Below are 17028 nucleotides of genomic sequence, written 5' to 3' on the forward strand. Positions count from 1 at the left end.
GGAGAGTAGCTCCAAAGAGACGGTGGCATGTGGCACCCAGGCAGGTGCAGTGCTGACAGCTGAAACATCCGTAACATCCCTGCAGCGGAAAGGGATGCCTTGGCAATAAAGCGTTCCTTTCCACCTGGCCGATTGGTTTTCAGAGGTACCTTGCTCCTGTCGGAGTGAGTTGGATGTGGGAGGCTTGGGGCCAAATTAAGTCTGTGAATCAAGGACTCGGTGCTCCTGGAGCTTAAAAATAAGAAGACGACCTCATTTGGGGAAAAGATTGAACCTGGAAATTAAGTGGCTTCAGAAAGCGGAAGTTTGCTGCCTGAGCCGGCCCAAGGGTGGTGGGTGGAAGGGAGAGCCTGTTGATACCGTTGTTGGGGCTGATATCCCTGTGGTATACTCGCCTACAATGGGCAAACTCGAAAGGTTTGGTAGTCCTCTCTACCAGGAACTGAGGACTTGGGCTTGGTCATTTTGAAGATATCCCTGAGATGATCCTTTAGGGATTATTTTTTTTGTAAGTGTGTGTATGTGTGCATCTGTATGTGGGTATGTGCACATACACCTGTGTTCAGGTGCCCACAGATGCCAAAGGCATCAGAACCTCTGGAGCTGGAGTTCTAGGTGGCTGTGAGCCTTCTGATGTGGGTACCGGGAACTGAACCCAAGTCCTCTTGGAAGAGTAGGAAGCACTATTAACCACTGAACCATCTCTCTAGCCCAAATGACTTTGATGGCAATAGACAGGTTATCCTGAGGAAGAAGTAAGTGAGGAAATTGGAAAGCAAGATGCATGGCTTTTTTTTTTTAATTGACACAGTAATTCGGCATACTCATGGAGCACTGGACATTTCCATATAAGTATACAACAAGTAATGATCAAGTGAGGGTGATTCGCATTTCTGTCACCTCAAACATCAATCATTTCTTTATGTTGAGAATATTCAAAATCTTCTCTCCTAACATTTTGAAATATATAATAAATTATTAAAAGCTGTATCTCTCTCTACTGCGCTGGAGAACTGAAGGACTTACACCTCTTTTAATTGATTTTTGGTGCCTGTTATCAATCTTTTCTATGTCTTCCCTCTCCTACTCCCCTAGCCTCTGGTGATGTCTGTTCTGCCCAAACCAACATCTCACTCATATGTGGAAGCAGGTTTGAATGGCCTTAGATGCTGTATTAAGAAATGTACCTTATGTTCGAGGTGATTAAAGTATTGGACAAATGAGTAGCATGGCCAGATTCACACAGCAGAAAGAGCATGGGCAGCCATAAACAGAAAGAAAGGAAACTGTTGTTGGTTGTTTTTTACTCTTTTGGGGGGCCCCGCTACCCAGCTCCCAAATAAATCACACACAGAGAACGTATTATTACTTATAAAATGCCTGGCCTTAGCTTGACTTGTTGCTAGCCAGCTTTTTTTTTTTTTTTTTTTTTTGGTTTTGGTTTTGGTTTTTTTGAGATAGGGCTTCTCTATTGCTTTGGAGCCTGTCCTGGACTAGCTCTGTAGACCAGGCTTAGCCAGATTTTTCTTAACTTAGATTAGCCTGTATACCTTTTGCCTCTGGGCTTTTCTTTTTCTATTCCTGTATACCTTTCTTTGTTTCTTATTCCGTGGCTTGCTATGTAGCTGGGTAGCTGGCCCTAGGGTCCTCCTCCTTCTCTTTCTCCTCCCAGATTTCTCCTTCTATCTATTCTCTCTGCCTGCCAGCCCTGCCTATACTTTCTCCTGCCTTGCTATTGGCCGTTCAGTTCTTTATTAGACCATCAGGTGTTTTAGACAAAATATCACAGCTTCACAGAGTTAAACAAATGCAACATAAATAAAAGTAACACACCTTAAATTACTATTCCCCAACAAGAAACAGTATGAATGAGATGGGGAAGGGCTTAGAAGTTCATTATGGTTCTCTCAGCAAGAGTCAGTGTAGAATCGGAACAATCCTTTCAAGAATCAGAACCAGAATCTGATCTGACCGATGGACAGGGTAAATCATAACTTAGTGCTAAGGGGAAAGGGTATGAGATGATCTCTTAATAGAAATCAGAATTTGAAGGAAGGGGTATGTTGGTAGAAGATGGTGAAACCACTGTAGAAGAGCTGAGAGGGTATGTGTATGGAAGTAGCCAGCGGCGTTTTGGGCTGCTAAGTAGATGGGAATTCAGAACTAGATATATAGGTATGTGTCTACCTGCAGGGAACTGCTATTCATCAACTTGTCTAAGCACCTCAGGCCTCAGATGAAGGAATTTGGTGTCCAGGTTCCCTTTGGGCATGCATGGCTTTGCTTGTGACTATAGACCAGACTCACTAGTTGATGAGTGTCTCCAAGTTCGCTGACTTCCAGACAGCAGGCGTTCCCTGTAAACTGAACGTGGGTCTTTGTTTTGCAGGATTACACAAGGGTAGTATGCCCTGTGATTGACATCATTAACCTGGACACCTTCAATTACATTGAGTCTGCCTCAGAGCTCAGAGGGGGTGAGTGAGCTAATACTTCTCCCCTCTTCCTCCTCCTGCTTCTCCTCTTTTTCTTTCTCTTTCTCCTCATGTTCTTCCCCTCCCTCCTCCTCTTCCTCCTCTTCCTTCTTCACCCCATCTCAAAGTAGGGAAAATGAAGACCTCCTGGTGAGTTATCTGACATGTCCGAGTCTATACCTTGCAATCAAATCCACTTCAGCTTGGCCCGTTCTCCCGGGACAGTGAAGGGAAATGCTGGGGAAATGAGCCAGACACCCCAGCCCCAGAGCTCTAGTTTCCATCTGGGACTCACCCCTAGACATGAGGGTGTAGGGAAGCTAGGAGTCCCAGGTTATGTGGGGCCTGACTTGGTCTGCCATCTTGATATTGGCATCACCCTCTCCCAGAGACCCCCCCACACACACACACACACTCCCCTGCTCTCAGCCTAGGCCCTAGTTCACTTCCACCCAATACTGACGTCCAGATGATTCTGACCGTTTGCACCAAAACCCCTTGCTTACTTCTTCCCAAGACTCAGACCTATGACTTTCGTCCCGGTAATGCCCATTCTGTCACCTTTGTGCCGTGTGCCTTGGCTTTTACCCTTTGGCCTTCATTTATTTACCTAGCAGGGAACTTCAGACAGGCCCCATGGGTTAGAGTGGGAGAAGAGAATTTAGAGGGAACTTTGATAGCCCTGCTGTTGGGCAGACCAAGGGAGACTTGTCTTCCCAGGGACCGGTTTCCCCAGGAACTGGAAAAGGAGTACCAGGATACCAAAGCTCCGAGTGTTCTCTGAGGAACCAAGTCAGCTGGGCCAATGCTGTCTTTCAGGGTTTGATTGGAGCCTGCATTTCCAGTGGGAGCAGCTCTCCCCAGAGCAGAAGGCTCTGCGCCTGGACCCCACTGAGCCCATCCGGTGAGTATCAAGGGTCGCTGCAGTAAAGGGTGGGCAGGTTCAGGTCTGCTCGACCCTTCCTGCTGTCCCGTGGTTCAGAAAGGTCAGTACTCAGTGTTTAAAAAGAGTGGAAACGTGGGAACAAAACCTTGGGGCAGGGAATCTCTACTTTTCCCCTTGTTCTAGAAGGCTTCTGTCTTATGGGAGATTTCTGGGTAAGGGAATGGGACCTTTGAGAGACCTGTGCTGAGGAATGGGAACCAATACTCTTTACCTTCACATGGGCCATGATGGCTTTTAGGCCTCTGTGGGAGCCCGTTTTCAGGTTCCTCGTGGCTTTATCCAGAAGGTCCGCATAGAGAGGATGATTAGGACCACGGGCATGAGTGCAGGTGTCTGAGATGGTCTGCACTTGGCTGTGCTGGAGGGGAGGTCTTTTGCTCCACACGTTGGCATTTCTATAAATACCGTGAGGCAGAGACAGTCAGGGCTCCTTGGAATAGGTTCCAGGCCCTCTCGAGAATATCCTTTATTTTCTGTCTGTTTATCTCCACAATCTAAAGCCTTCTATCTAATATTTCCTGCTGCTCGCACTCAAGAAAACTCTGGGGGAACTGTGGGGTTGGTGGGCAAACGCCCTGCACGCCTCATGACAGCTAACATGTAAGGGTCCAAGAACATCACATTTGGGCCTCTGGTAAAGGAAGCAATGCTTCCTAGGGCCCATGGGTCCAAGGTTTTGGTTGTCAGGACTCAGCTCAGAAAGGATATGGGGAGGCTGTGAGCCCTGTAACTACAAGGTGGTGTGAAGGCGTGACCCCTGCTGTGTGGTGACATACCTGTGCTTTGTTCTGTGTGAACTTGGTGGCTTGAACAGAGCTAAGTGGCCATTCTGTAGGTGGCTCTGACATGCCACACATTCTCTTTTTCGGTTCCCATTGTCACCTATGCTAGCAAGCTGTCTTCCTGGAGTTCACGGCCATTGGAGAGGTTCTGGCATAGAATAGAGTCTAGTTTCTATCCTGCAGAGAAGCCTGTGGTCTCAGCATCGAGATGTGGCCTTGACGTTTATACTTGAGACTGGTTAGCAAGCTCATCCACGGCCTCTTGGGAACCTCCAAACTCAAACAGTTCTGCCTCAGGGGGGCAGCTGAGGTATCTGGAGTGCTTGAAGGACTACAGGCAAGGCCAGTAGGCTGGAATTGCTCCACTCAGTCACTTACAAATGCCCAAGGTTATTCAAGAGTGCCCGTGTCTCTGGTACCTCCATCGTTATAGATGTGTGATCACTTCATTGAATTGACCAGAGGGGTACCAAAGAGCGGAATGGTTGTGGTCAAGATCGGTGGGTGGAGACTCGGAGATCACTGTGTCTCATGCATCTCCTAGCTCATCTTCCCTTCTTCAGCCTTCATAATCTGGACTGAATCTAAGAGAGACAGTAGAACCAGATGATGCCGGAAGGGAAAGGAGCTGCCTCCCACCAGGCTGAGCCCTGTGCTCTCCTACGTTGGTGCACGGAGCAGGTTTGGGGTGTGGAGAGAGTGTAGCCTGTGCAAGTCTTCAGAGGAATGGAGCAAAAAGCGTGGGCAAAGATCGCACTGAAGCTACCCGGGTTCTCCAATCCATCCCGGAAAAAAGTCGTCTTCTTCTGTACATACTTCTTAAGTTTCCTTCTTATGGACACTGCTTATCAGGGAGGAAATGTTTCCAGAATTAGACAAACATTCCAGGAGCAGCAAATTACCTTAGCAAGGGCAAACTCGGGGCTCCTGACCTGCTCTCTAGGTTTGCTGTGGAGACAAAACTCCCTTTGCTCTCTGGGCACGCTAAAGTGAGGGCCAAGACCCTGAGTGTTCACAGCTCTAGCCATTGCTTTTACTGATGTGTGTCCTAATCCTTACGGAATTGCCTGTGTGGCTCCTGCTGCTCTTGCCTGCCTCTTGAATGCTTGCTGTTTCTGAACAGCGTCTCTAGCATCTCTCTGAGCAATCAAGAGCCATACTAGGTTAAAGGAGATGCCCCCCCCCAAACAAAGGAGAAGGTGTATTAGTTTGCTATGGCTGCAGCAACAAGTACCCAAATTGTTTAAATGGTAGAAACATGCACCATGGTTTGGAGACAGGCAAGGTATTGGCAGAGTTGCTTTCTCCTGATGGCTGGCCAGGTCTCTGGGCTCCACGTGCAGATTGCCAATTTCTCTCTAGTCTCCACATCTTCTTCTTCTTGGGATATTCACATTTGCATGCCAATTTCCCTTTGTATAAGAACCTCAGTCATATTGGATAGAGGCCCACCCTCATTACCTTGTTTTAGCTTGATTACCTCGCTATAGACTCTGTCTCTAGATAAGGTCACATTCTGAGATACTGGGAATAGGGTTTCAGCAGCACTTTTATTTTTGTGGGTGGGGTGGGGTGGGCAGGAATTCAAAATACAACATAAAGGTGAAGACTGAAATCAAGGAAGTGGACAGAGGTCAGGACATGGCAAAGCTGCTCACAGCCTTTCTCTGTCTGCTCCGCAGTGGCCAGCTTTGCTCCTCGCTGTGCAGAACTGGGGGAGGAGCACATGGCAACTCATTGGAAGGGTGTTGATAAGTGAAGTTTCTTGCCTGCAAGGTCAGAGAATTTACAGGCAGAGGCAGATCCTTGTTTTAGATAGCCTAAAAATATATTGGCTCTTCTGAAGCAGGGAAGAAATTTGCCTTGAGTTCTGGACTCCCCGAAGCAAAGAGTTGGAGGGTACTTTCTCATTGAATGATTCCCCACGTTACCTTCTTTCCACACACACAGGACTCCCATCATAGCTGGAGGGCTCTTCGTGATTGACAAAGCCTGGTTTGACTACCTGGGTAAATATGACGTCGACATGGATATCTGGGGTGGAGAGAACTTTGGTAAGTCTCTGTCCTGTGTGTCACCATCTCTATTGTTCAGTGTGGCCTGAAAACTCTTATGTCCTTAGCTGCCACATTAATTGAACAGTTACCAGGATCTGTTGGCACGGGGAAGGGGAGCAGTATCTGGAAATGGGAGTCTGCGTTTGGAAAAACTCTGGTCAGGGTTCCAGACGGTGATTGTAGGAAGGTGGCCATAGCAAGAGAATTTCACCATGGCAAGTGTAGATACCAAGGACCAGGGACGCATGCCCAAGCAGGTTCTGGAGGGAGAAAGAGAGATGTGAAATCCAAGACAACTAAGAATGAATACCAAGTCCATGGGGCCAGATACCGGCTGGAATTAGAAGCACTGAACTTGGGAATCTGGAGTTGAAGAAGACTGAGGAGAAAAAGAACGTGGTACAGGATTGAGAGAGCAATCCCTTCTCATCATAGTTCTGGGTTAATCACCACCAAAAAACCATGAGGTAATTTACCCTTACCTTTTAGTGGGAAAAGAAGGGGGGTTGCAGAGTGGCTGGCTACTAGACACAGCTGCCCTGACCTGGCTTTAGTAGTGACTGATATTTGCAGCTACAGGAAAAACATCTCAGATAAGGAGTCCCATCTCGCCCAGCTAGTAACACTAAGTTATCCTCTTTCCCTCCGTGGGACAGTGTAGCTTTGATGGATCAGCTCTCCTTCTCGGAGGTGTTACGCATATCTGGAGTTGAGTAAGAGTGGTAGTATCCACGGGCATGTGAGTTTCTACCCAGGAAGTGAGACCTAATGGGTCTGGTATATATAGTCTGCTTTGCCCTTGAATATCTCCATCCCTTGGGGTGCCTAGGGCCTGTTGTTGTGCAGGAAACCCGCAATGACTATTGGTTGATCAAGCCAATCACAGAAGTGTGAGAGGGAGAGTCTTCATGTGAGGGGTGCTTCCCCTCTGTGGGCATTGGGGGGTCGGGGGAGCGGGGTGTGCTGGTGCGGGCTTGGGGAGCAGTACACAGGCCAGAAAAGTGATCCATGGGCTCATCCTGGCGTTACCCACTGCCGTGGCTGTCTCCTGTGCCCTGCCCTCAGGGTGTTTTACGGCTTTCTTCCTCAGTCACTGAGAATTATTTCTCAGAAATTTATGGCTTTGGCCTCACCCGCAGCATCTGCTCTCCCAGCCTGGACAGGATAGAGGGGAAATCGATCAGGAAACTGGTCTCTTGCCAAGGTAGGGGTCAGACTGGAAGCACAGTGAACAAAACTGGCATCTCCAGTCCCCAGCACACAAGTCAAGGGCGGCTCTTCTCCTGGGGGAGTCAGTCCTCGATGGTCCCGTGGGATGTAACAGAGATTGTGAATGTGCTGGTGTGGGCATTCAAGGCTACGTTTGCCTACAGCACCCGCGGTGAAGCCGGGTATCTTACTACACAGAACCATTTATTTGCAAGTTCCCCAGGCATACAGCACTCCCCTCACATCGTCACACTTAGCGAGAAGTTCCAGGCCTCCTTCCCATCCGCAGCTAACTGTTCCCTACAGCCCATCCAATAGATGGCTGGGCTCCGGTCTCTGCCCCAATGCCGCTCGTAAAGATTCAGAAACTGTTTCTCTGGTCGGTGTATTCCGGGTCGAGAATTTGTGTGTGTGTGTGTGTGTGTGTGTGTAATTGTTAGAAAACCCTTCAAGTTCCAGCTCGGCTCCATCCGGTTTGTCTGCCGGGGTTCTTCCTGTCCTCTTGAAATGCACAAGGTAAGGATGATCGCTCTGGGATGTAGCAGTCTCATTTGGATGCGGGCAGCATTGTCACTGGCAGGATGGCACCTTCTGGTCCCACTTACCCAGCACCCTTCCTTTAGAGTGATGTTAATGCACGTAACACACAGCTGCTCAAATCAAGATGCAATCTCGTCAAGCCGGCTTCTGAGTTGGCATTTGGCATCACCAAGGGCTGATTTGAATAGAGAAGTTGGGAAACGGTCCCTGGGAGGTGTGGGAGAGATGTTTTATAATCCATCACAAGATTTTTGAGACCACAGAGAAGCACTGTAGACAGCCACCTCGGATGGCAACCACTTTGTTTCCCTGCACCCAACATCCTAGTATGTTGTAGCTGGCTCACAGCACTTTGAAAGCCTTTTGGGGATTTTTTTTCCCCTTTATTTTATCTCCTCCTCCTCCTCCTCCTCCTTCTTCCTTCTTCTTCCTTCTTCTTCCTTCTTCTTCTTCCTTCTTCTTCTCCTCCTCCTCTTCCTCCTCCCCCTCCCCTCCCCCTTCCTCTCCTTCTCCTCCTTCTTCTTCTCTCTTTCTCTCTCTCTCTGTCTCTCTCTGTCTCTCTCTCTGTCTCTCTCTCTGTCTCTCTCTCTCTCTCTCTCTCTTAAATTTTTATATACCAGAAAACAAAGAACCGTTTTCCAAGAATGGCTACATCACATGATTGTGTACACAAAGTGGGGCCAGGGGTAACATTTGCAAGGGGCGGATAACCAGGCCTAAAAGTATGAGAAGGTGAGAATGCTAAGGTGCGGTCACGTGATTGATGATCGGCTGTCTGGATGGAGGGGGTGAGCAGTGCTTTGGCTACGAAAGAAGGTGAAAGATGCTGCCTGTCAGAGTAAAGGAATCCTGTCTATAGGCTCTGTCAGGGGAGTCCCACCTCCCCACACACATACCACCAAGTTACCAAGTCCTAAAGATCCGCTTCAGTATCCCTCACGCCTGCCTTTTCTCTCCATCCCGACCAGCCCTTTGACAAATGGTTCTCCATTGAAGTTTATTGCCGTCAAATCTGCTCTTCGGCTCCCAGCAAAGTGCCCTCGCTGAGAGGCAAGCCTCCCAGGTCTTCATCCACAGTTCTGCCTCTCTCCCATGGCTTTGTCTATCTTTCCAAGCTCACCAGACTTCTCCTCCCACTTCCAACCTCTGTACACTCGCCTGATCTTTCAGACTGTTCAGGTCCTCTACAAGGATGGAGCCTCCTTATCCACCCACGGTCAACCCCCGCAGATGGCAAGGGCAGGGTGACCTCCTCTACTACCGGGACACTCTGCCTCCTCCTTTACTACCCACCCTTCCCCCACCCACCCACTCTGCCAACCCGTGTCCTCTGCACAGTTTCTTTATACCACCATTGCGCTGACCATCTAAGCATGTTGTATCTGTCCCGTTTGTCTGTTCCTGTCCTGGTGCTGGCTCCCTTAAGACAAGAGCAGAAAGTTCATCTCATTTCTGGTTCTCGAAGCCCAGAAGAGTTGAAACTGCTCACAAAATGCATGTGTGAAAAGCGAGAGACTGAATGGGAAGGGATTTCTGGGTGGGAAGGCAATCCAGACACAGATGTGCCCCCCACGCTCGAACCTACGGGTGCTCAAGTCCCTTATATAAAACGGCGTAAAACTTGCACAGAACCTATATGCAAGCACTTGTATTTCTTAAATCACGTCTCCATGACCCATAATACATAATACTGTGTAAAATACTATGTAAACAGTCGGAAACTAACGTGATTTAGGGGAAGATAGTGAGGAAAACGGCTATACATGTATGCTCAAAACAGACACAGTTGTTTTCTATTTTCAATAAAATACGAATCCACGGTTGGTTGAACATGGGATGAGGATGTAGGACAGGCGATACAATACGTGAGGAACTGCTTGGAGTCGTTTACATTGAACACAGTAGGGCCATGTTTCAGGGGTCTCTTTGATTGCGTCAACAATAGCAGCAGGCTGATGTGTCCATCCTTTCCAGAAAATAGACTCTCTGTGTGCTCTAGATATGTTTGCCTACGTAATGTGGACTTGGGTTCACAGCTCCGAACTTCCATGGGCTCTTTGGCCAGGGTGACTGTGACTGAGCCCGATCCAACCTCACCCAGCCCCATCTCCACTTTAGAAGCGGCTGCAGACGGATGGGCCGCAGGGCCTTGCAAAAGCCACGCTGTGTCTTGGTTAACCTCCCCACCTGCTGACCCTGGCACTTCATTTCCACCAAGTGTTTCTAAAATGAGCTGAGCACTTTTGATAATTATATCCACAGTTTAGGATATGAGCAGGCTTTAGGGAAATGTGGCTTTTAGATTTTTTTTTTCCCCTCAGAGGTTGATTTGCATTAAAATTGGATACTTAAACTCCAATTTACATAACACAGGATACATGTAATATATCTACTTACTCTGAGCTGAGCGACATCTCACTTTTAGCTTTTGGTCTCTAGAGGGAAAAAGGAATCTGTTGCTAGTCACAAAGTGTCTGTGCAGCGGGGTGGGGGTTGGGGGTTCGTATTTCCAAAAACAAGCTCTGGCACATATGCGGGGAGAATATAGGATCCCTGAATTTAGCATGGGGGGTTTCCAAAGCACAGCAGGCACCAAGGGCAGTGCTGAAAAGAGAGATGAGGTAGAGCCCGAAAGAGACGTGCCACCACCCACCATCCTCAGAATGGAGACCAGGATGCCAGGCTATTCCAAGCTCAGGGGATGTGTGTGGTACAGGAAGCACCCAGACCGTGAGAACAGCCAGGAGTAAGTTTGAAGCCCATAGTTATCAGTAAGTACCCTTGAGAAAGTTACTTCAGCTCACTGAGCCTGTGTCTAGGGCTTGAAGGTAGAAACAGTGATCTCTTAGATAGGGTGAGCAGCCCCCCCAAAAGATATCCACCCCCGCCCCCCAAATACCTGGACCCTGTTAGGATGTGACACAAGATGTTTAGGTAATGCGATGAGGTCACTAATCAATGACCTGAAGTTAGGGGATTTTACAAATGTGTCCAATCTAATATCGCAGGATCTCTGAAATCAGAGAGCTTTCCTAGGCAGCAGAGAGATGGCATAAGCCAGATGCCGTGCTCCAAAGGACAAAGCTGTTAGTTTGAAGATGGAAGAGACAACTGGAAATAACTGAAAGGAATTCTGGGCCATCAGCCAGCAAGGAGAAGGGCACACCTACGTCCTGTAGCCCTAAGGAACTCTGGAAAACATCTGGATGGGCGTCATAGCAAATTCTCCTTCAGCGCCTCCATGAAGGGACACTATCCTGCTGACACCTTCAGCCACATAAGACACTGAGTAGAGGCCCCTCCCAAGCCCTCTAAGTCTGGAGTGAATTGTTAAAATGACACAAGAAACCCATCACATCTGCCTCTCCCGGGGCTTCGTGAAGACAGCCCAGTCTCTGCTCCACAGGGTTGGCTGCCTGGCCTTCAGGATGCAGGTGACCAACGTCCAATAAAGGAGGGCTGTCTGACCCTACTGAGATACGTCAGTGCCCATGCTGTTGCTTTGTTAGGGAAATAGCCTCAATGAGGAGGAACCCCCACATTTGAGGAGACGCCACATTTGAGGAGACACCACCTTTCTCCAATTAGGAAGGTGGCATCTTCATTTGTGACACCCTCTGTGATTCTCCACAGGCCACCCTTTGTTGCTGCTCCTAAATGTCCCACATTCTGTGAAGTTGGGACACTGGTTGCTTATTTGCCACCAGAGTCTGGAAAGTTAAAGGGGGTTTGTAGTCACATGGCCATGGGTGACTACCATGGACATGTATGTAGTTAATACTTGTCCAGCAGCAGAGGCCTGGGTACAGTCTCAGTGTCCCAGATGTGAGACAGAATGCAGTTTGGCTCACAGATCCAAAGCTATCTATCAGATGGCCTCTAGTCAAATCAGAGCATTCATTGAAAGACAATGGCAATGGCTTACTTGATTTTATGCTGCTATCGAAGAATAGCATGCTGGGTGGCTTATAAAGAACAGATTTATTTCTTACTATCTTGGAGAGTGGGAAGTCCAAGATTGAGGGGTCTGCGTCTGGAGTAGGTTTGCTTGCCTGATCAACCCCTGGCAAAATATAAAAGCAGGAGAACACTCTATGGGCAGCAGGAGTATGGAAGGCAAACTCATCCTTTTATAGAAATAGCTTCCTATGATAACAAACTCATTCCCTAGACAACAGCATTAATCCATTTACCAGAGCCCATCCCTCATGACCCCTCGGAGATCTTAGGTTTTCAACTGATTTGCTTTGGAGATTAAGCCTGCAACCCATGAACTTGAGGAGGAACACATACAGGCCTTAGCACAGAGATCACTTCTTGGTCCAGTAAAAGCTGAGACATTAAAACTACTGAATTACCTGTCACATAAGTAAGGGCAGATTAACGAATGACAGCAGCCAGGTGAATGTCTCTTCTGCCCACCACTGTCTTCCATATTCCCTTTGTCCTCAACAGGTTTAAGCTTGAAAAGAGGTAGAATAGCTAATGTGATCTCACACATCACAATATGATGCTCTATTTATAACAAGGACCAAGGAACCAACAAGATGGCTCTGTGGGTAAAGCACTTGTCCCAGAGACTGAGGACCCAAATTCAATCCCCAGAAAGCACATGGTGAAAAAAAGAGAACCAGAACTTGTCCTCTGATGGCCGTATATATTTTGTGGCATATGTACACATGTGCAGACCCCCACACCCACACCCACCACACACTAAATAAATAAATGAAAAATAAACAGAACCAATGGATATAGCTATTCTTGTGAGAATTGATGCCCTTGACTTTCTTAGAAATCAGGCTATAAAATGAAGCCAGAACTTTGACCAGGGATGGTGTGCTTCCTGGGAAAAGGGCTACTCGGTGTCCCCTAAATTCCTACCCACCACTTACAGGCTCATTAGATGGGTGTTGATTCTAATGAAAGGTGAGGGTTCTATGGTAAAAATAGTTGATGGGTTGATGAGGAGCTGGAAGACAAGAGAAAGGAATGCAGGGCATGAGGGCAATTTGCTCTCAAATATTAATCTGAAGTTAAAAGGAATAAGATCCCATCACAGTACCCCCAGTGAAGATGGAGTAATTACACATCTCCCTGCCTGGAATGCAGAGTAGACCTGGGTCTGTGTGACATCCATCACCAGGGAGATAATGCAGGGGCTGACTGAACATGAACCCCTGCAGGCTCTTCATACGAAGACTCTGGCTCCTTCCAACCTCATTGAAGACATGATAGCAATGTGCGAATGCAAACCTGGAGAGCAAGGCTTCACACCTCAGCCTCTGTGGTCCAGACATTTGTCTAAGCCCCCTGTGGGCTTGCACAGGATCAGCAGACTTTCCTGAAGGCTTTCATAAACCTGTCAACCAAGCAGGCCTGGTTATGTGAGCATGAGAGGTTGCTTATCCTTCTGAAGTCATGGTACAGATAAAGTCAGGCTCTTTGTGCATCCTGGATTTTAAAGATTCCATGGAGTAGTACTTAGAAGTTATTACACCAACCTGAAAACTCCACACTGTACCCCTTGGATGGCCTCTTGACTCAAGCGCAATACAGGGACCCATGGCAGGTCACATGCCTCCCAAAATTTCATTTACAACCATCTGGACTTGAGATTTAAGAAACCTAACTCATCCCAGGCCAAGACTCCTCTGGATGGAGCAGCTGGCCTGAAGGAGAGCTAAGTTTGGTAGGGTTGGATGTGCTGTGGATATCGTTCTATATAAATAAAACACTGATGGCCAGTGACCAAGCAGGAAGTAGGTGGCCAGGCAGGAAGTAGGCGGGACAAGGAGAGAGGAGAATTCTGGGAAGCAGAAGGCTGAGGCAGGGAGACATTGCAGCCACCGCCAGGAGAAGCAGCATGTAAAGACGTCGGTAAGCCACCAGCCACGTGGCAAGGTATAGATTTATAAAAATGGGTTAATTTAAGATATAAGGACAGTTAGCAAGCCTGCCATGGCCATACAGTTTATAAGTAATATAAGCGTCTGAGTGATTATTTTATAAGTGGATTGTGGGACTGCGGGGCTTGGGGAACCTGGAGAGAAGCCCTCCAGCAACATGGATGTGTGACTTGATGAGGCAGAAATGGGATGGCTGATTATGTGTTTGCTGCTTGTCCTACGTTTTGGGTCTGAAGTCTGACCCTGTAGTCTTGAAGTCTGAATCTGTATCTGCCGGTGGACTGGCCGGTAGCAAGTGCTCAGCTCTGAGGAAGAGGGCTGGCTCCAGATAACAACTTGGAGTTGGGAAAAGTCTATCAGTTCCTAGTGTCCTGCTGACAGTTGCCCTAGCAGGGCCACATTAGAAAATAAGATCATCAATAAGCACTGAGTGGGATCATTATGAAGATGGATAAGAAACTGCCTGGCCTCAGAAGTACCGGAAGGGACCATTGTCTTCCATGGCTAAGGTCTGAAGAGCTGTGATAGTTTGAGATTTGGCACTAACACCACACATGGGAAATTGAAATGGGGGAAGATGGGCTTAGAGGAGGAGGAGGAGGAAGGAAGACAGGGACTACGGGATGATGAGAGAGAGGTAGAAGAGGGAGCAAGGTGGCTCGTGCATCTCTCATGAAGTGTCAGTGATCCCTGAAGTTGAGCACTGTATCCTGAAGGCACACACTTCCTCTAACAAGGCCATACCCACTCCAACAAAGCCACACCTCCTAATGGTGCTACTGTGAGCTTATGGAAGCCAATCACATTCCAACTACCACAGCAGGGGTTAGTCGACTCTGAAAGGAAAGGCTGGGCAGGGGGACTGCAGGGGAAAAGGTAGCTTATAGGGTAGGGAGACTGGAATTGAGGTTGCAAGAATCTGCTTTTCAAATATGGTGGGACATATGTCTCATTTGAATACGTGGAAAAGAAGACACTAGCCGAAACGCATGCATCTGTTTAGAGAAAAGCTGGCACAAAGTATGTAGCTTATATCTAGTAAGCCAGGCAGGCCATCAACTCATGTGCTGGGGCTTTGTCGGGATTTCCTTTTCAGAAAGTGGAGCAGACCCTTCTTGGGGGTACCTGGAGAAGAGTTCATAAGAGTGCACGTCAAAGAGAAGACTCAGTCACACATGGAATGGACGGGATTCCACATCTGACCTCTGAGATCCCTGTTGTAGTGTCTGATCAAGATGTGGGTTCCGAGTCAGACCTCGCTGAGTGGCTCACAAACACCACGCTCAGACAGTGACCTGGCCGAATGCCAATTCGCTCTATCTGGGACCTTTGAGGAGACACAAAAATCTCGGGTATTAAGTTAATAAGCTCCAGGGCCTCCTGTAGTGTTGGCAGAATGAGGAAGAAGCAGGAAGTGGCCTGGGAAGATGCACACCCAGGTGGGCGATGCCATTAGTGTCTGAGTTTTCAAGAGATTGCCTTCCCAAGGGCGTCTCACAATCGACGCCGCTGAGCCTGCCTCTGATAGTACTCAGTTCACAGTCATTCTCAGAAGTCTCTTTCATCCGATGCTGGCAGCAGTTCTGTGGAGGATTTTGATGGTCTTGGTTTAACTCACAAAGAGATCAAGATCAAGCCTCGGCAAGCTGAAGCCCTCTTTCCCAAGGATGCATCTAATAGGTCACCACAGACTTAGAAGACAGAGCCAAGTTCTTACCGTGCCTTCTCTCTGTTTTTTTTTTTTTTTTTTTCTGGGTGCAGCCTGGCTGGGAGAGGCTGGCAGAGCCGCAGGTACTGAAATGTCAGGGAAGGCTTGGTGTAACGGAAGTCCTGCCTGCCACACGGGAGCCTTTGCTTTAGGAGGAGGCAGAAGGGGGAAAGAAAGGTTGCAGAGAACATGTGAGAGCCGGGAAGGGGGAGGGGGAATCCCAGGCTAGGTGCCTGCTCTGAGAGCTGGTAGGCTGGAGACACTGCAGGAGTCAGGAGGAAAGCAGAACAGAGAGGCCATGTGAGGTAACCTGGGGAGGCTGAAAGGTGAGACCCACACTGCTGGAGGCACGCTCGCTCATACATGATGAAAAGGCCCTGGGATACCTACATCCATATTCTCTGTCCCTGGACTAGTACTGCATCACAGGGCCAGCCAGTCTTGGGTATTTTTTTTTTTTCCCTTACAGAGCCTGTCCCCACACTTGAACTTCAGGGCAGAGGCATGGGCCAGGCAGGAAGCCCCACACATTAGAAATTGCTCTTTCTCCCCCTTCTACCACTGATGTGCCCAGTAGGGTGTGGGGTGGGCGGGGGAGTTTGGGTAGACTCAGTAAGGGGTGTATTGTGTACAGAGAATTTTAAAGTAGCTATACAACTGTCTTAAGATGCTTTTCAGCGGCAACCACACACAGGCAGTTTCAAACAATGGCAGTGATAAAGTATTCCCCTGCTGTTTCCTACTGCTGCTACTACCATCTCCCTGATTCCCTGGGGCTGAAGTCGGGGCAAAAATCTGGCCTGGAGCCTGCTCTGAGTAGCTCCAACAGAAAATCACACCAGCCACAGCCTTCTCTAACTCCCTCCCATCCACCACCACTCAGCAGCAAACAGAAAGAGGTAGATGTATGTGTGAAACCCTGCCCAGGGGAGCATCCTCTGTAGCTCTGATTATTGCTCAGACCCTGTCTTCCTGACCTAGACTCAGTTGGCTCATATTTACCCAGTGGGAGAATGGCAGGCTTGGTCCGGTCCAGGTGCCTTCTGCTGCATCTTTGATGTGGTGTTTTCTACCTCATCCTGAGTCTACTCCCAACAGATATCTGGTCCCTAACTTAGAATAGTATTTTTTTTTATTCTCAAATGAATCCCTTTCTCCTCCCTCCCTCCCTCCCCCTCCTCCATTTATTTCACTGGGAGGGTGCATTGTATGTGTGCCACAGTGTTCCTGTAGAGGTCAGAAGACAATGTGTGGGAATTCATTCTTTCCTTCCGTCATGTTGGTTCTGTAGACTTAACTCGGGTCTTCAGGCTTGGTAGCAAGTACTTTTGGTGGCTGAGCTGCCTTGCCAGTCTTGTCCTCCATCTTTGTTCTGGCCATCTGTGACCATAGAGGGTGAGTGTGAC

At 48.3% G+C, this 17028-nt stretch overlaps 1 protein-coding gene across 1 annotated transcript in view; it reads left to right on the forward strand.

Moving 5' to 3' along the window:
- Galnt14 (polypeptide N-acetylgalactosaminyltransferase 14) overlaps nucleotides 1-17028 on the forward strand; it is a 223097-nt gene that overhangs the window by 187509 nt on the left and 18560 nt on the right. The window contains exons 7-9 of the mRNA XM_028873698.2: nucleotides 2390-2477; nucleotides 3294-3378; nucleotides 6153-6256. Of these exons, the coding sequence (XP_028729531.1) occupies nucleotides 2390-2477; nucleotides 3294-3378; nucleotides 6153-6256 (277 nt within the window). The remainder of the gene's footprint in view (nucleotides 1-2389; nucleotides 2478-3293; nucleotides 3379-6152; nucleotides 6257-17028) is intronic.

This window comes from Peromyscus leucopus, chromosome 22, assembly GCF_004664715.2.
Source record: "Peromyscus leucopus breed LL Stock chromosome 22, UCI_PerLeu_2.1, whole genome shotgun sequence".
Classification (NCBI taxonomy): Eukaryota; Metazoa; Chordata; class Mammalia; order Rodentia; family Cricetidae; genus Peromyscus; species Peromyscus leucopus.